This window comes from Phyllobates terribilis, unplaced genomic scaffold (genome assembly GCF_046119375.1).
Source record: "Phyllobates terribilis strain yellow unplaced genomic scaffold, ASM4611937v1 Scaffold_8__6_contigs__length_399053987, whole genome shotgun sequence".
NCBI classification, from domain to species: domain Eukaryota; kingdom Metazoa; phylum Chordata; class Amphibia; order Anura; family Dendrobatidae; genus Phyllobates; species Phyllobates terribilis.
The window spans coordinates 385237666-385256608 of NW_027362768.1; the positions used below are offsets into that span (position 1 = coordinate 385237666).

The window sequence follows — 18943 nt, forward strand, 5'->3', positions numbered from 1 at the left end:
GCTGTGCTGTGTTATTCCCGCTGTCTCCTCTGGGGGCAGTGCTGTGTTCTTTCCCCTGTGTCCTCTAGGGGCAGTGCTGTGTTATTCTCCCTGTGTCCTCTAGGGGCAGTGCTGTGTTATTCTCCCTGTGTCCTCTGGGGGCAGTGCTGTGCTGTGTTATTCCCCCTGTGTCCTCTGGGGGCAGTGCTGTCCTGTGTGATTCCCGCTATGTCCTCTGGGGGCAGTACTGTGCTGTGTTCTTCTCCCTGTGTCCTCTAGGGGCAGTGCTGTGTTCTTCTCCCTGCGTCCTCTAGGGGCAGTGCAGAGCAGAGTCTTATGATCTTTGCTTCCTGCCTGAACTCTGTATTCTCTGGGAGTTTCTGCTCAGGACAGGAGGTAGGAGCCGCTGATTGTCCCTCATGCTGTGCAGGGTCAGCACTGTGTCAGCTCTGCTGCATGCACCCTCTGCACATTGTGCTGCAGATAAGAGCAGCCCTGGTGTTGAAGTACAGCGCTCAGGATGCACTCTGGGAGTTGTAGTTCCCCACACATCCTGGTTGCTGTTTGTGGTGGTCTGTGCTTCATGCCCTCCATCCTGGGGCTGTAGAGATGTGGCTGGAGCGTAACTACAACTGTCAGCATGAAGCAGCACGAGGTGACTACCAGGTGATGATGGGAGTTGTAGTCCTGCAGAGTGTGATGTGAGGCAGGTGCTATTTGGTGGTGTCAGGGGGGCTTTGGTGGGAGGTCAGGGGCCACTACCACGTCCTCAGCAGGTGGACCTAGGGCGCTGTCAGTGTTGCCCCCTGTGAGGTGCAGTCATTATATCTGTGATCCGGGGTCCTGATCCCCCCTATATACAGTGTGCTGGTGACGGTCTGGGGTGCGGAGCAGATTAGGGGGCTGCGATTCTTTCTTTTCTCTTGCGCTGACATTTCCTGTAAGATGAGCCGTGTTTCCCGGTGCGTCGTGCGCGGTCCACAGCCGTCCGGTTCTTCTGGTTCTGGGTGATTATATCTATATACTGCCCTGTAGCAGCGTATACCTGTATACACAGACGTTTATCGGTGCGACCCTCCTGTGGTGACATCAGATAAGTCGCCGCCTGTCTGCGCTGATAGCGTCCTGCTCCGGTAATGGCGGCTGCTCCTTTTATTGGGGCTGATGAGCTGCAGGTTATTGACTTGTGCTGGTGTCAGTGACTGAGGCGTCGTGTTACCTCTGCCCCGCTGCGTCGTGTTACCTCTGCCCCGCTGCGCCCCTTCACCTCTCGCCCGCCCAGCTTTCTCTGCTTTTTTTTTTTTTTTTGTAAGATAAAGATATAAACCTGCCCAGCGCTGCACACTCCGCCAGCCTCAGTCAATTGTATTACTATAATTTTCATCCTGAGCCTCCTGGTTCATGAGCAGACAGATAGTGAAGACTGGATCTCACCCCCGTGTGATCTGGGATAGCAGCGATTAGTGCGGGTAACTCCGGAGCTCTGAGCAGAAGACGGGACCCAGAGCTGAGATCTCTGCTGTTATTTCCAGGTGACGGCAGCTGCAGACATGGCGGAGACCCCGGTACAGGACGGCACCATCAGTGTTTTGGGACAGACATTATTTTACCGCGAGGCGGCTCCGGCGCAGCACTCATCCAGGCCCCCCGTCCTCTTGCTGCACGGCATCAGATTCTCCTCCAAGACCTGGCTGGAGTTGGGGACTCTGCACAAGATAGCGGCTGTAGGACATCGCGCCGTCGCTATTGATCTGCCAGGTAAGACCCAAACGCAGCACTATGGTCTCATATTAACGTTCTTTAACTCTTTTATTTCCATATTCATATATACAGAGATATATAAGATCATCTCTGCAGCCACCACTAGGGGGAGCTCCCTGTATACAGAGATACATGATAAGATCCTGTCTGCAGTCACCACTAGGGAGAGCTCCCTGTATACAGAGATACATGATAAGATTCTGTCTGCAGCCACCAGTAGGGGGAGCTCCCTGTATACAGAGATACATGATAAGGTTCTGTCTGCAGCCACCAGTAGGGGGAGCTCCCTGTATACAGAGATGCACGATCAGATCCTGTCTGCAGCCACCACTAGGGAGAGCTCCCTGTATACAGAGATACATGATAAGATTCTGTCTGCAGCCACCAGTAGGGGGAGCTCCCTGTATACAGAGATACATGATAAGGTTCTGTCTGCAGCCACCAGTAGGGGGAGCTCCCTGTATACAGAGATACATGATAAGATTATGTCTGCAGCCATCACTAGGGGGAGCTCCCGGTATACAGAGATACATAAGATTCTGTCTGCAGTCACCACTAGGGGGAGCTCCCTGTATACAGAGATACATGATAAGATCCTGTCTGCAGCCACCACTAGGGGGAGCTCCCTGTATACAGTGATACATGATAAGATCCTGTCTGCAGCCACCACTAGGGGGAGCTTCCTGTATCCAGAGATACATGATAAGATTCTGTCTGCAGCCGCCACTAGGGGGAACTCCCTGTATACAGAGATACATGATAAGATTCTGTCTGCAGCCACCACTAGGGGGAGCTCCCTGTATACAGAGATACATGATAAGATCCTGTCTGCAGCCACCACTAGGGGGAGCTCCCTGTATACAGTGATACATGATAAGATCCTGTCTGCAGCCACCACTAGGGGGAGCTTCCTGTATCCAGAGATACATGATAAGATCCTGTCTGCATCCACCACTAGGGGGAGCTCCCTGTATACAGAGATACATGATAAGATTCTGTCTGCAGCCACCACTAGGGGGAGATTTGCGTTCAGGGATTTGGAGCTTTCCGCCAGTGGAAGGATAATACATAAATTTACAGCTATTAGTGACACCGGGTTATATAGTGGAGATCCCCTTTAAAGATTAACTGTCATTTTTATTTCATAAATCAATAGTTCATGTGAAAGACATTTTGTAATATATTTTATCAAAGAAATTTGCTGCTTTCTCTGCAGAACGGATCCGTCATTATCTGGATTCAGTGATAACTTTTACCATCACGGAGAGAATTGGTCTTCACTGAATACAGATTTGACCTCAGAATTGAGAGTTTTGATAATGACGGATCGGTTCTTTTATTGATTTATTACAGAGTTTATCATTTTCTCGTGTTCTATTGATTTATGGAATAAAATTTAAAGCGACGGTTCCCCTTTAATCTGTATTTCCAGCCCGGACCCCACTGCCGGCGCCTCCTCGTTGCTTCTGTCACGTTATGATCCGGTCTTGTGGTTTTTCCAGGTCTCGGCTGCTCGGCGGATGCGACGGCCCCCAGCCCATTAGGGGAACCTGCGCCTCCCGGCTTCATACAAGACGTCCTGGATTCCCTGAACATGGCCCCTGCGGTGGTCGTCAGCCCCTCGCTGAGCGGCATGTACTCGCTGCCCTTCATCCTGAGTCACCCGCAGAGCGTCGCTGCGTACGTGCCGGTCGCTCCCATCTGTACGGACAAGTTTACAGCGCAGGATTACAGCCGCGGTCAGGTAACAACGTGACAACCATGGGAGCAGCCAGCGGTTGTCAGAATCATATTGGGAGTTAAAGGCAGTGGCCAGATATATTCCCACAATGCACTGCAGCAGACCATGCAGTCAATCCCTTTAAGGGGGGGCTCCGTCTCACGTTGACCTCTTTGCTCTGCAGTTTCCTGCTCTCATCGTTTACGGTGACGGCGATGAGCAGTTGGGAGAAATCTCGCTGCGCAATCTGGAGAACCTGCCCAATAGCCAAGTGTTCTGCATGAAGGGGGCGGGACACGCCTGTTACCTGGACGACCCCGACGCCTGGCACCGCTGCCTCCTGGAATTCCTTGGCAGCCTGAAATAAGGAGAATCTCCTCGTCCTTACGTTCCGATCCTTAGCAGGACGCCTCCGATTACTGCTGCGTCCCGGCACACAGATCACTGACTAATCACCTGCAATCATCGCCCATCCGCCAATAAAGAGATTTATAACGACTCCATGTCCTGTATGACGTGACCATCGGGGGGCGACGAGCGGTACCACACACGGCGGGAGGGGGGGGGGAGGGATGAGCCTTGGGCTGTCCTGGGTCCTATGTGCTGCGCGTCACAGTAACAGCAGCTCAACACAACTGCAACAATGTTGCAAGAATATAAATTCAGTATTTCACGTTCCTGACAATTTTATTGGGGAAGGGGGAGCGGTGCACCCCCCAGTGAGGGTCCGAAGACAGCGGCAATATCATCAGGGGCCACAGACAGAATACACAGGGGACCATGACTTGTACAAGGCTGTGTGAGCAGGACAACGCTATCATTACTAAAGCGCCGGCCCTTTAAGATTTGTATTATTCCAGCTTCTCTTTAATTATGAACGATGTTGTTATAACAAAGGAAAAGTAACAAAACTCAAATGTAAATAATAAACAAACGTGGAACAAACGTGGAGTTGGCGCGAGCGCGGCCGGCGCCCGTACCCGGAGCAGAGAGGACGGCAAGAGTCCGGAGTAGAGCAGGATACACGGGCAGGGTGTCAGCAGTAATACAAGGGGGCGGGGCTGACTACCTTACAGCACATACTGTACGTGCAGGGTGTTAGCAGTCATACAAGTGGGCGGGGCCGACTACCTTACAGAACATAAGGCGCAGGGTGTCAGCAGTGATACAAGTGGGTAACCGACTACCTTACAGCACATACGTGCAGGGTGTCAGCAGTAATACAAGGGGGCGGGGCCGACTACCTTACAGCACATACGTGCAGGGTGTCAGCAGTAATACAAGGGGGCGGGGCCGACTACCTTACAGCACATACGTGCAGGGTGTCAGCAGTGATAGAGGAGCTGACGCTGTAGTATTACTACACTTTTCTCTACTCATGGGGGTCACATTCTTTTGGTTGATATCTTAGTCCTGATGCAGAAGATGGACAGAGATTATAGAGAAGTTTCCTATAGGTGGCGCTAGAGAGAAGTTTCCACTCAGCCTGCAGAAGACATCATTTGCTCAATTTTTTTTCCCCAAGGAGCTTTGCCTCAAATGTGAGACCCCCCCCCCCCCACAAAGAGACCCCCTAAAACAAAGGATTTCACTGTACATTTGAGGCCAAGCTCCTCTAATACTTCGCTAATGTAATATTTGGAATAGACGCTCTGCAGCCTCATGGTTGGTTGTGGTCAGGTATCGTCTCCAGATAAAGCAGCTACTTCTATAGTCAGGAGCTGTGGGGTCAGAAAATACCTAGAAACGGGAAAGGGGACGCAGAGCCTAAAACTGCAGTAACAGGAGATAGCGCAGCCGAGCCTGACTCTCCTGATACACCAGGTACTCGCTCTGAGAGAAGTGGGAGTTCTTGAACTCGGATATGTTAATTGGTTTTCCTTGTGGAACAGTTATCTTCCGTCCATCCAACTTCAGCTCATGGTCCTTGGAGGGATCTATGGAGAGGAAGCAAAAAGATGAGGAAGAGTCCCGGTGTACATACATTACTTCTCCTGTATTATACTCCAGAGCTGCACTCACTATTCTGCTGGTGCAGTCACTGTGTACATACATTACTGATCCTGAGTTACATCCTGTATTATACTCCAGAGCTGCACTCACTATTCTGCTGGTGCAGTCACTGTGTACATACATTACATTACTGATCCTGAGTTACATCCTGTATTATACTCCAGAGCTGCACTCACTATTCTGCTGGTGCAGTCACTGTGTACATACATTACTGATCCTGAGTTACATCCTGTATTATACTCCAGAGCTGCACTCACTATTCCGCTGGTGCTGTCACTGTGTACATACATTACATTACTGATCCTGAGTTACATCCTGTATTATACTCCAGAGCTGCACTCACTATTCTGCTGGTGCAGTCACTGTGTACATACATTACTGATCCTGAGTTACATCCTGTATTATACTCCAGAGCTGCACTCACTATTCTGCTGGTGCAGTCACTGTGTACATACATTACTGATCCTGAGTTACATCCTGTATTATACTCCAGAGCTGCACTCACTATTCCGCTGGTGCTGTCACTGTGTACATACATTACATTACTGATCCTGAGTTACATCCTGTATTATACTCCAGAGCTGCACTCACTATTCTGCTGGTGCAGTCACTGTGTACATACATTACTGATCCTGAGTTACATCCTGTATTATACTCCAGAGCTGCACTCACTATTCTGCTGGTGCAGTCACTGTGTACATACATTACATTACTGATCCGGAGTTACATCCTGTATTATACTCCAGAGCTGCACTCACTATTCTGCTGGTGCAGTCACTGTGTACATACATTACATTACTGATCCTGAGTTATATCCTGTATTATACTCCAGAGCTGCACTCACTATTCTGCTGCTGCAGTCACTGTGTACATACATTACATTACTGATCCTGAGTTACATCCTGTATTATACTCCAGAGCTGCACTCACTATTCTGCTGGTGCAGTCACTGTGTACATACATTACATTACTGATCCTGAGTTACATCCTGTATTATACTCCAGAGCTGCACTCACTATTCTGCTTATGGACAAGCATGCTTATCTGAGCTCTATTAATCTACGGCCTGGTTTAATAACAGCTCTGAAGTATAATACAGAAACAGTGTGAGAGTTATGTGACGGTGTATAAAGCTGCATGTGGATAATGTGTGTCCTGTGGGGTTCGCACCTGGCTCAGTTATTCCGCGCGCCACAACGCTGTCATAGCCCTTTGGAGCAACTCTCAAAGAAGAGTCATCAGTTGTAATATGATACTCGTTCCCCAACGCCACTTCATTTAAGAACATGATTCCAAGACGACTGGATGTGCAACCGACTGCAAGGAGACAAACCAACAAGATATAGATATTCAACAGTCAGTATACTTCTAGGAGCAGTATTATAGTAGTTATATTCTTGTACATAGGAGCAGTATGATAGTAGTTATATTCTTGTACATAGGGGTAGTATTATAGTAGTTATATTCTTGTACATAGGAGCAGTATGATAGTAGTTATATTCTTGTACATAGGGGTAGTATTATAGTAGTTATATTCTTGTACATAGGGGCAGTATTATAGTAGTTATATTCTTGTACATAAGGGGCAGTATTATAGTAGTTATATTCTTGTACATAGGAGCAGTATTATAGTAGTTATATTCTTGTATATAGGGAGCAGTATTATAGTAGTTATATTCTTGTACATAGGAGCAGTATTATAGTAGATATATTCCTGTACATAGGAGGCAGTATTATTGTAGTTATATTCTTGTACATAGGGGGCAGTATTATAGTAGTTATATTGTTGTACATAAGAGCAGTATTATAGTAGTTATATTCTTGTACATAGGAGCAGTATTATAGTAGATATATTCCTGTACATAGGGAGCAGTATTATAGTAGTTATATTCTTGTACATAGGAGCAGTATTATAGTAGATATATTCCTGTACATAGGGAGCAGTATTATAATAGTTATATTCTTGTACATAGGGGTAGTATTATAGTAGTTATATTCTTGTACATAGGGAGCAGTATTATAGTAGTTATATTCTTGTACATAGGGAGCAGTATTATAGTAGTTATATTCTTGTACATAAGGGGCAGTATTATAGTAGTTATATTCTTGTACATAGGAGCAGTATTATAGTAGTTATATTCTTGTATATAGGGAGCAGTATTATAGTAGTTATATTCTTGTACATAGGAGCAGTATTATAGTAGATATATTCCTGTACATAGGAGGCAGTATTATTGTAGTTATATTCTTGTACATAGGGGGCAGTATTATAGTAGTTATATTGTTGTACATAGGAGCAGTATTATAGTAGTTATATTCTTGTACATAGGAGCAGTATTATAGTAGATATATTCCTGTACATAGGGAGCAGTATTATAGTAGTTATATTCTTGTACATAGGGGGCAGTATTATAGTAGATATATTCTTGTACATAGGGAGCAGTATTATAGTAGTTATATTCTTGTACATAGGGAGCAGTATTATAGTAGTTATATTCTTGTACATAGGGAGCAGTATTATAGTAGTTATATTCTTGTACATAGGGGGCAGTATTATAGTAGTTATATTCTTGTACATAGGGGGCAGTATTATAGTAGTTATATTCTTGTACATAGCAGTATTATAGTAGTTATATTCTTGTACATAGGAGCAGTATTATAGTAGTTATATTCTTGTACATAGGGAGCAGTATTATAGTAGTTATATTCTTGTACATAGGGGGCAGTATTATAGTAGATATATTATTGTACATAGGGAGCAGTATTATAGTAGTTATATTCTTGTACATAGGGAGCAGTATTATAGTAGTTATATTCTTGTATATAGGAGCAGTATTATAGTAGTTATATTCTTATACATAGGAGCAGTATTATAGTAGTTATATTCTTGTACATAGGGGGCAGTATTATAGTAGATATATTCTTGTACATAGGGAGCAGTATTATAGTAGTTATATTCTTGTACATAGGGAGCAGTATTATAGTAGTTATATTCTTGTACATAGGGAGCAGTATTATAGTAGTTATATTCTTGTACATAGGGGGCAGTATTATAGTAGTTATATTCTTGTACATAGGGGGCAGTATTATAGTAGTTATATTCTTGTACATAGGGAGCAGTATTATAGTAGTTATATTCTTGTACATAGGGAGCAGTATTATAGTAGTTATATTCTTGTACATAAAAGCAGTATTAAAGTAGTTATATTCTTGTATATAGGGGGCAGTATTATAGTAGTTATATTCTTGTTCATAGGGGGCAGTATTATAGTAGTTATATTCTTGTACGTAGGAGCAGTATTATAGTAGTTATATTCTTGTATATAGGGGGCAGTATTATAGTAGTTATATTCTTGTTCATAGGGGGCAGTATTATAGTAGTTATATTCTTGTACATAGGGGGCAGTATTATAGTAGTTATATTCTTGTACATAGGAGCGGTATTATAGTAGTTATATTCTTGTATATAGGGGGCAGTATTATAGTAGTTATATTCTTGTTCATAGGGGGCAGTATTATAGTAGTTATATTCTTGTACATAGGAGCAGTATTATAGTAGTTATATTCTTGTACATAGGAGCGGTATTATAGTAGTTATATTCTTGTATATAGGGGGCAGTATTATAGTAGTTATATTCTTGTACATAGGGGGCAGTATTATAGTAGTTATATTCTTGTACATAGGAGCAGTATTATAGTAGTTATATTCTTGTACATAAGGGGCAGTATTATAGTAGTTATATTCTTGTACATAGGGGCAGTATTATAGTAGTTATATTCTTGTATATAGGGAGCAGTATTATAGTAGTTATATTCTTGTACATAGGGGGCAGTATTATAGTAGTTATATTCTTGTACATAGGAGCGGTATTATAGTAGTTATATTCTTGTATATAGGGGGCAGTATTATAGTAGTTATATTCTTGTTCATAGGGGGCAGTATTATAGTAGTTATATTCTTGTACATAGGAGCAGTATTATAGTAGTTATATTCTTGTACATAGGAGCGGTATTATAGTAGTTATATTCTTGTATATAGGGGGCAGTATTATAGTAGTTATATTCTTGTACATAGGGGGCAGTATTATAGTAGTTATATTCTTGTACATAGGAGCAGTATTATAGTAGTTATATTCTTGTACATAGGGGGCAGTATTATAGTAGTTATATTCTTGTACATAGGGGCAGTATTATAGTAGTTATATTCTTGTATATAGGGAGCAGTATTATAGTAGTTATATTCTTGTACATAGCGGGCAGTATTATAGTAGTTATATTCTTGTACATAGGAGCGGTATTATAGTAGTTATATTCTTGTACATAGGAGCGGTATTATAGTAGTTATATTCTTGTACATAGCAGGCAGTATTATAGTAGTTATATTCTTGTACATAGGAGCAGTATTATAGTAGTTATATTCTTGTACATAGGAGCGGTATTATAGTAGTTATATTCTTGTATATAGGGGGCAGTATTATAGTAGTTATATTCTTGTTCATAGGGGGCAGTATTATAGTAGTTATATTCTTGTACATAGGAGCAGTATTATAGTAGTTATATTCTTGTACATAGGAGCGGTATTATAGTAGTTATATTCTTGTATATAGGGGGCAGTATTATAGTAGTTATATTCTTGTTCATAGGGGGTCAATATTTATTTGAGCACTGTCCTCTCATTTTCATAGTTTTTAGCGTTTGCATTAGGATGATCATTGGAGAGAGGGCTGAGGTCCCTGGCGCTAGTGATCAATGGGGTCCTGCAGAATTAGGATAACTTCCCTTAATGTTTTAGATATTCAACATTGTCTACAATCTTGACATTTCTTTTTTGACCTTCTTACCGTATCCAGCAGATTTGCTGTTTTCAGAAGCAAAATATATCCCTCTGCCGACACGTCCCCCTGAATGGGGCATGATACGCAGGCCACTTTTTAAAATAGCAGCCACCACAGCCACGTTGGTTCCGTGCCACAGTAATCGGCGATTATCAATGTCCTTGTGGGCGCTGAGTCTTTCCTCCTAGAACAGAAAAGACAGAAGTCAGAATACTGGTCACATACAGGATTACAGTATTATTCTGACTCCATCAGATGTGTCAGTCCTGTGATGTGTGTGTGATGTCCCACTGTGCCTGTGTGTGTGAGTGATGTCCCACTGTGCCTGTGTGTGTGATGTCCCACTGTGCCTGTGTGTGTGAGTGATGTCCCACTGTGCCTGTGTGTGTGAGTGATGTCCCACTGTGCCTGTGTGAGTGATGTCCCACTGTGCCTGTGTGTGTGATGTCCCACTGTGCCTGTGTGTGTGATGCCCCTCTGTGCCTGTGTCTGTGATGTCCCACTGCGCCTGTGTGTGTGATGCCCCACTGTGCCTGTGTGTGTGATGCCCCTCTGTGCCTGTGTGCGTGTGAGATGCCCCTCTGTGCCTGTGTGTGTGATGCCCCACTGTGCCTGCGTGTGTGTGTGTGTGATGTCCCACTGTGCCTGTGTGTGTGTGTGTGTGATGTCCCACTGTGCCTGTGTGCGATGTCCCACTGTGCCTGTCTGCGTGTGAGATGCCCCTCTGTGCCTGTGTGCCTGTGAGATGCCCCTCTGTGCCTGTGATGTCCCACTGTGCCTGCGTGTGTGATGTCTCACTGTGCCTGCGTGTGTGATGTCCCACTGTGCCTGCGTGTGTGATGTCCCACTGTGCCTCTGTGTGTGATGCCCCTCTGTGCCTGTGTGTGTGATGTCCCACTGTGCCTCTGTGTGTGATGCCCCTCTGTGCCTGTGTGTGTGATGCCCCTCTGTGCCTGTGTGTGTGATGTCCCACTGAGCCTGTGTGTGTGATGTCCCACTGAGCCTGTGTGTGTGATGTCCCACTGTGCCTGTGTGTGTGATGTCCCACTGTGCCTGTGTGTGTGATGCCCCACTGTGCCTGTGTGAGTGATGTCCCACTGTGCCTCTGTGTGCCTGTATGTGTGATGTCCCACTGTGCCTCTGTGTGCCTGTATGTGTGATGTCCCACTGTGCCTCTGTGTGCCTGTATGTGTGATGTCCCACTGTGCCTGCGTGTGTGATGCCCCACTGTGCCTGCGTGTGTGATGCCCCACTGTGCCTGCGTGTGTGATGTCCCACTGTGCCTGCGTGTGTGATGTCCCACTGTGCCTGCGTGTGTGATGTCCCACTGTGCCTGCGTGTGTGATGCCCCTCTGTGCCTGCGTGTGTGATGCCCCACTGTGCCTGCGTGTGTGATGCCCCACTGTGCCTGTGTGCGTGATGCCCCACTGTGCCTGTGTGCGTGATGTCCCACTGTGCCTGTGTGTGCCTGTGTGTGTGATGTCCCACTGTGCCTGTGTGTGTGATGTCCCACTGTGCCTGTGTGTGTGATGCCCCACTGTGCCTGTGTGCGTGATGCCCCACTGTGCCTGTGTGCGTGATGCCCCACTGTGCCTGTGTGCGTGATGCCCCACTGTGCCTGTGTGCGTGATGCCCCACTGTGCCTGTGTGCGTGATGCCCCACTGTGCCTGTGTGCGTGATGTCCCATTGTGCCTGTGTGCGTGATGTCCCACTGTGCCTGTGTGCGTGATGTCCCACTGTGCCTGTGTGCGTGATGCCCCACTGTGCCTGTGTGCGTGATGCCCCACTGTGCCTGTGTGCGTGATGCCCCACTGTGCCTGTGTGCGTGATGCCCCACTGTGCCTGTGTGTGTGATGCCCCACTGTGCCTGTGTGCGTGATGCCCCACTGTGCCTGTGTGCGTGATGCCCCACTGTGCCTGTGTGTGTGATGTCCCACTGTGCCTGTGTGTGCCTGTGTGTGTGATGTCCCACTGTGCCTGTGTGTGTGATGTCCCACTGTGCCTGTGTGTGTGATGCCCCACTGTGCCTGTGTGTGTGATGCCCCACTGTGCCTGTGTGTGTGATGCCCCACTGTGCCTGTGTGTGTGATGCCCCACTGTGCCTGTGTGTGTGATGCCCCACTGTGCCTGTGTGCGTGATGCCCCACTGTGCCTGTGTGCGTGATGTCCCACTGTGCCTGTGTGCGTGATGCCCCACTGTGCCTGTGTGCGTGATGCCCCACTGTGCCTGTGTGCGTGATGCCCCACTGTGCCTGTGTGCGTGATGCCCCACTGTGCCTGTGTGCGTGATGCCCCACTGTGCCTGTGTGCGTGATGCCCCACTGTGCCTGTGTGTGTGATGCCCCACTGTGCCTGTGTGCGTGATGCCCCACTGTGCCTGTGTGCGTGATGTCCCACTGTGCCTGTGTGCGTGATGTCCCACTGTGCCTGTGTGCGTGATGTCCCACTGTGCCTGTGTGCGTGATGTCCCACTGTGCCTGTGTGCGTGATGCCCCACTGTGCCTGTGTGTGATGTCCCACTGTGCCTGTGTGTGTGATGTCCCACTGTGCCTGTGTGTGTGATGTCCCACTGTGCCTGTGTGTGTGATGCCCCACTGTGCCTGTGTGTGTGATGCCCCACTGTGCCTGTGTGTGTGATGCCCCACTGTGCCTGTGTGTGTGATGCCCCACTGTGCCTGTGTGTGTGATGCCCCACTGTGCCTGTGTGTGTGATGTCCCACTGTGCCTGTGTGTGTGATGCCCCACTGTGCCTGTGTGTGCCTGTGTGTGTGATGTCCCACTGTGCCTGTGTGTGTGATGTCCCACTGTGCCTGTGTGTGCCTGTGTGTGTGATGCCCCACTGTGCCTGTGTGTGTGATGCCCCACTGTGCCTGTGTGTGTGATGTCCCACTGTGCCTGTGTGCGTGATGTCCCACTGTGCCTGTGTGCGTGATGCCCCACTGTGCCTGTGTGTGATGTCCCACTGTGCCTGTGTGTGTGATGTCCCACTGTGCCTGTGTGTGTGATGCCCCACTGTGCCTGTGTGTGTGATGCCCCACTGTGCCTGTGTGTGTGATGCCCCACTGTGCCTGTGTGTGTGATGCCCCACTGTGCCTGTGTGTGTGATGCCCCACTGTGCCTGTGTGTGTGATGCCCCACTGTGCCTGTGTGCGTGATGTCCCACTGTGCCTGTGTGCGTGATGTCCCACTGTGCCTGTGTGCGTGATGTCCCACTGTGCCTGTGTGTGTGATGCCCCACTGTGCCTGTGTGTGCCTGTGTGTGTGATGTCCCACTGTGCCTGTGTGTGTGATGTCCCACTGTGCCTGTGTGTGCCTGTGTGTGTGATGTCCCACTGTGCCTGTGTGTGTGATGTCCCACTGTGCCTGTGTGTGTGATGCCCCACTGTGCCTGTGTGTGTGATGTCCCACTGTGCCTGTGTGTGTGATGTCCCACTGTGCCTGTGTGTGTGATGTCCCACTGTGCCTGTGTGTGTGATGCCCCACTGTGCCTGTGTGTGTGATGTCCCACTGTGCCTGTGTGTGTGATGTCCCACTGTGCCTGTGTGTGTGATGTCCCACTGTGCCTGTGTGTGCCTGTGTGTGTGATGTCCCACTGTGCCTGTGTGTGTGATGCCCCACTGTGCCTGTGTGTGTGATGTCCCACTGTGCCTGTGTGTGTGATGCCCCACTGTGCCTGTGTGTGTGATGCCCCACTGTGCCTGTGTGTGTGATGTCCCACTGTGCCTGTTTGTGTGATGTCCCACTGTGCCTGTGTGTGTGATGCCCCACTGTGCCTGTGTGTGCCTGTGTGTGTGATGTCCCACTGTGCCTGTGTGCGTGATGTCCCACTGTGCCTGTGATGCCCCACTGTGCCTGTGTGCGTGATGTCCCACTGTGCCTGTGTGCGTGATGTCCCACTGTGCCTGTGTGTGTGATGCCCCACTGTGCCTGTGTGTGTAATGTCCCACTGTGCCTGTGTGTGTGATGCCCCACTGTGCCTGTGTGTGCCTGTGTGTGTGATGTCCCACTGTGCCTGTGTGTGTGATGCCCCACTGTGCCTGTGTGTGTGATGTCCCACTGTGCCTGTGTGTGTGATGTCCCACTGTGCCTGTGTGTGCCTGTGTGTGTGATGTCCCACTGTGCCTGTGTGTGTGATGTCCCACTGTGCCTGTGTGTGTGATGTCCCACTGTGCCTGTGTGTGTGATGTCCCACTGTGCCTGTGTGTGTGATGCCCCACTGTGCCTGTGTGTGTAATGTCCCACTGTGCCTGTGTGTGTGATGCCCCACTGTGCCTGTGTGTGTGATGTCCCACTGTGCCTGTGTGCGTGATGCCCCACTGTGCCTGTGTGCGTGATGCCCCACTGTGCCTGTGTGCGTGATGTCCCACTGTGCCTGTGTGCGTGATGTCCCACTGTGCCTGTGTGCGTGATGTCCCACTGTGCCTGTGTGCGTGATGTCCCACTGTGCCTGTGTGCGTGATGTCCCACTGTGCCTGTGTGCGTGATGCCCCACTGTGCCTGTGTGTGTAATGTCCCACTGTGCCTGTGTGTGTAATGTCCCACTGTGCCTGTGTGTGTGATGCCCCACTGTGCCTGTGTGTGCCTGTGTGTGTGATGTCCCACTGTGCCTGTGTGTGTGATGCCCCACTGTGCCTGTGTGTGTGATGTCCCACTGTGCCTGTGTGTGTGATGTCCCACTGTGCCTGTGTGTGTGATGTCCCACTGTGCCTGTGTGTGTGATGTCCCACTGTGCCTGTGTGTGTGATGTCCCACTGTGCCTGTGTGTGCCTGTGTGTGTGATGTCCCACTGTGCCTGTGTGTGTGATGTCCCACTGTGCCTGTGTGTGTGATGTCCCACTGTGCCTGTGTGTGCCTGTGTGTGTGATGCCCCACTGTGCCTGTGTGTGTGATGTCCCACTGTGCCTGTGTGTGTGATGTCCCACTGTGCCTGTGTGTGTGATGCCCCACTGTGCCTGTGTGTGCCTGTGTGTGTGATGTCCCACTGTGCCTGTGTGTGTGATGTCCCACTGTGCCTGTGTGTGTGATGCCCCACTCTGCCTGTGTGTGCCTGTGTGTGTGATGCCCCACTGTGCCTGTGTGTGTGATGTCCCACTGTGCCTGTGTGTGTGATGCCCCACTGTGCCTGTGTGTGTGATGTCCCACTGTGCCTGTGTGTGTGTGATGTCCCACTGTGCCTGTGTGTGTGATGTCCCACTGTGCCTGTGTGTGTGATGTCCCACTGTGCCTGTGTGTGTGATGTCCCACTGTGCCTGTGTGTGTGATGTCCCACTGTGCCTGTGTGTGTGATGTCCCACTGTGCCTGTGTGTGCCTGTGTGTGTGATGCCCCACTGTGCCTGTGTGTGTGATGTCCCACTGTGCCTGTGTGTGTGATGCCCCACTGTGCCTGTGTGTGCCTGTGTGTGTGATGTCCCACTGTGCCTGTGTGTGTGATGTCCCACTGTGCCTGTGTGTGTGATGTCCCACTGTGCCTGTGTGTGTGATGCCCCACTCTGCCTGTGTGTGTGATGTCCCACTGTGCCTGTGTGTGTGATGCCCCACTCTGCCTGTGTGTGCCTGTGTGTGTGATGCCCCACTGTGCCTGTGTGTGTGATGTCCCACTGTGCCTGTGTGTGTGATGTCCCACTGTGCCTGTGTGTGTGATGTCCCACTGTGCCTGTGTGTGTGATGCCCCACTGTGCCTGTGTGTGTGATGTCCCACTGTGCTTGTGTGTGTGATGCCCCACTGTACCTGTGTGTGCCTGTGTGTGTGATGTCCCACTGTGCCTGTGTGTGTGATGTCCCACTGTGCCTGTGTGTGTGATGCCCCACTGTGCCTGTGTGTGTGATGTCCCACTGTGCTTGTGTGTGTGATGCCCCACTGTACCTGTGTGTGTGACGCCTCTCTGTGCCTGTGTGTGCCTGTGTGTGTGATGTCCCACTGTGCCTGTGTGTGTGACGCCTCTCTGTGCCTGTGTGTGCCTGTGTGTGTGATGTCCCACTGTGCCTGTGTGTGTGACGCCTCTCTGTGCCTGTGTGTGTGATGATGGTAGTGAAGCTCATCTATGCGTGTAGGTAACACTGTACATTTGATCAAGACTTTGTATTGATTTGTTTGGGACAGTTACATAATCTGCAGCATCCACTATAGGATGTGTCTGCCTGTTATATGTGGTTTCTCGTGGATCTGTCTGTTTGTCCTCTGCTCTTATAACCCTTTTGTTGTTCCGGCCATTGAATTACTATGACACCTTTAAAGGGAATTTCTGGGACTCTTTAATTCTTTTACTATGAGCTTAAGAATTATCCGGCACATAGTAGTTACCCATCTGCCGGCACAGAGCGGTCAATGACCATAACCTGACGGCGATTCTGCTGACGTCACATCCATCAAGCAGCGGCTTCTCTTCTGCTCTGTTAATGGGGTGTGACTGCCAACATCGTGCTGATTGAGAAGCCGGCACCCCACTGCCCAACTGCGGGAAGCCAGCGGTCAGTCAGAATGACGTCGGCAGTCACACCTTGTCAACAGATCAGCCCAGGAGAGCAGGTGGCACCGGGTAGAACAGCAGGTAGTTAGCAGCACAAGGCTTCAGCAATCTCATTCACTTTGCTGGAACAGTAAATGCACGGGAAAAAAAACGCAGAAAAAATGCAATGTATGAACATAGCCCGACTTTGCTTGGGTGTCATTGTACTGACCTGGAGAATTATTGTTCTGGGTCATTTTTACTGCAGAATCACAAAACCCAAAAAAAACCAAAAAGGTGGAATTGCCCTTTTTTTCACCATTTCATTTGTTATTTTATTTCCCTATTTCCAATACATTATATGGTAAAATAAGTGATGTCATTCAAAACTATAACTTATGGTCCAAAAAACGATCCCTGGTATGGTTAAAAATAAAAAGTAATGGCTCTTAGAATTTTAGATCTGCAGCGTCATTTCTTTCAGCTTTTTGCAGCAGTTTTTCACCCATAGAAAGCAAAGAGAAAGTGAGAAAAAGCAAATGTTTTTGAAGCGTTTTTGGTGAATAAAACCAACCTCATTATTGCTTGTACTGTAGACAAAGCACACACACAATCTGCACCGAAAAAAGCGTAAAAAAAACCCACGTAAATGCAGGAAAAAGTGTTTTGAACGCAGTGTTTTTACTGCTGAGAGCAGGTATTCGCTGCAGAAAAGAAACGCTGCAAAAACGCTGCGCTAAAAAAATTGCTAGCCTAAGGCTGTGTTCACACGTTGCATTTTTACTTAATTTTTTATGCAAATTAAAAGCTGTTTTTTACAGTATCAGCAACTACATTACCTGTGCTTATAGTTATCACTGTGTTATCTGTGGTGTTACATAGGACTGCAGGTGATATCTACTACATTGTCTGTACTCAGAGAGTTATCACTGTGTTATCTGTGGTGTTACATAGGACTGCATGTGACATCTACTACATTATCTGTACTCAGGGAGTTATCACTGTGTTATCTGTGGTGTTACATAGGACTGCAGGTGACATCTACTTCATTATCTGTACTCAGAGAGTTATCACTGTGTTATCTGTGGTGTTACATAGGACTGCAGGTGACATCTACTACATTATCTGTACTCAGGGAGTTATCACTGTGTTATCTGTGGTGTTACATAGGACTGCAGGTGACATCTACTACATTATCTGTACTCAGAGAGTAATCACTGTTATCTGTGGTGTTACATAGGACTGCAGGTGACATCTACTACATTATCTGTACTCAGAGAGTCATCACTGTGTTATCTGTGGTGTTACATAGGACTGCAGGTGACATCTACTACATTATCTGTACTCAGAGAGTTATCACTGTGTTATCTGTGGTGTTACATAGGACTGCAGGTGACATCTACTACATTATCTGTACTCAGAGAGTCATCACTGTGTTATCTGTGGTGTTACATAGGACTGCAGGTGACATCTACTACATTATCTGTACTCAGAGAGATATCACTGTGTTATCTGTGGTGTTACATAGGACTGCAGGTGACATCTACTACATTATCTGTACTCAGAGAGTCATCACTGTGTTATCTGTGGTGTTACATAGGACTGCAGGTGACATCTACTACATTATCTGTACTCAGAGAGATATCACTGTGTTATCTGTGGTGTTACATAGGACTGCAGGTGACATCTACTACATTATCTGTACTCAGAGAGTCATCACTGTGTTATCTGTGGTGTTACATAGGACTGCAGGTGACATCTACTACATTATCTGTACTCAGAGAGTAATCACTGTGTTATCTGTGGTGTTACATAGGACTGCAGGTGACATCTACTACATGATCTGTACTCAGAGAGTCATCACTGTGTTATCTGTGGTGTTACATAGGACTGCAGGTGACATCTACTACATTATCTGTACTCAGAGAGTAATCACTGTGTTATCTGTGGTGTTACATAGGACTGCAGGTGACATCTACTACATGATCTGTACTCAGAGAGTAATCACTGTGTTATCTGTGGTGTTACATAGGACTGCAGGTGACATCTACTACATGATCTGTACTCAGAGAGTCATCACTGTGTTATCTGTGGTGTTACATAGGACTGCAGGTGACATCTACTACATTATCTGTACTCAGAGAGATATCACTGTGTTATCTGCGGTGTTACATAGGACTGCAGGTG

General features: G+C 47.8%; 2 protein-coding genes across 7 annotated transcripts in view; one reads left to right on the forward strand and one right to left on the reverse strand.

Moving 5' to 3' along the window:
- The first annotated feature begins 247 nt into the window (after positions 1–247).
- LOC141157623 (putative protein-lysine deacylase ABHD14B) lies at positions 248–3958 on the forward strand. 3 transcript variants are annotated; one of them, XM_073645118.1, is made up of 4 exons: positions 248–375; positions 1512–1737; positions 3243–3484; positions 3645–3958. In XM_073645118.1, exons 1-4 carry the CDS (start codon positions 316–318, stop codon positions 3825–3827), a joined length of 711 nt encoding a protein of 236 aa, XP_073501219.1. In that variant the 5' UTR covers positions 248–315; the 3' UTR covers positions 3828–3958. The 3 variants fall into 3 exon arrangements, with proteins under 3 accessions (XP_073501219.1, XP_073501220.1, XP_073501221.1); XM_073645119.1 differs by lacking the exon at positions 248–375 and adding an exon at positions 405–645; XM_073645120.1 differs by lacking the exon at positions 248–375 and adding an exon at positions 409–634.
- A 347-nt stretch (positions 3959–4305) lies between these two features.
- The window catches only part of PARP3 (poly(ADP-ribose) polymerase family member 3), a 73864-nt gene continuing 59226 nt past the window's right edge, over positions 4306–18943 (reverse strand). For 3 of the 4 annotated variants that reach the window (XM_073645114.1, XM_073645115.1, XM_073645116.1), the window contains exons 9-11: positions 10315–10492; positions 6644–6790; positions 4306–5397 (exon numbers count right to left, since the gene is read on the reverse strand). In XM_073645114.1, coding sequence (XP_073501215.1) covers positions 5228–5397; positions 6644–6790; positions 10315–10492 — 495 coding nt within the window. In that variant the 3' untranslated portion in view covers positions 4306–5227. The remainder of the gene's footprint in view (positions 5398–6643; positions 6791–10314; positions 10493–18943) is intronic. The other variant, XR_012247822.1, reaches the window with a different exon arrangement.

Coding starts and splice junctions, on each gene's coding strand:
- LOC141157623 (XM_073645118.1), top strand. CDS start 316: ATGATCTTTGCTTCCTGCCTGAACTCTGTATTCTCTGGGAGTTTCTGC. Junction 376..1,511: donor GTTTCTGCTCAGGACAGGAG/GTAGGAGCCGCT, acceptor TGTTATTTCCAG/GTGACGGCAGCTGCAGACAT. Junction 1,738..3,242: donor CGTCGCTATTGATCTGCCAG/GTAAGACCCAAA, acceptor TGGTTTTTCCAG/GTCTCGGCTGCTCGGCGGAT.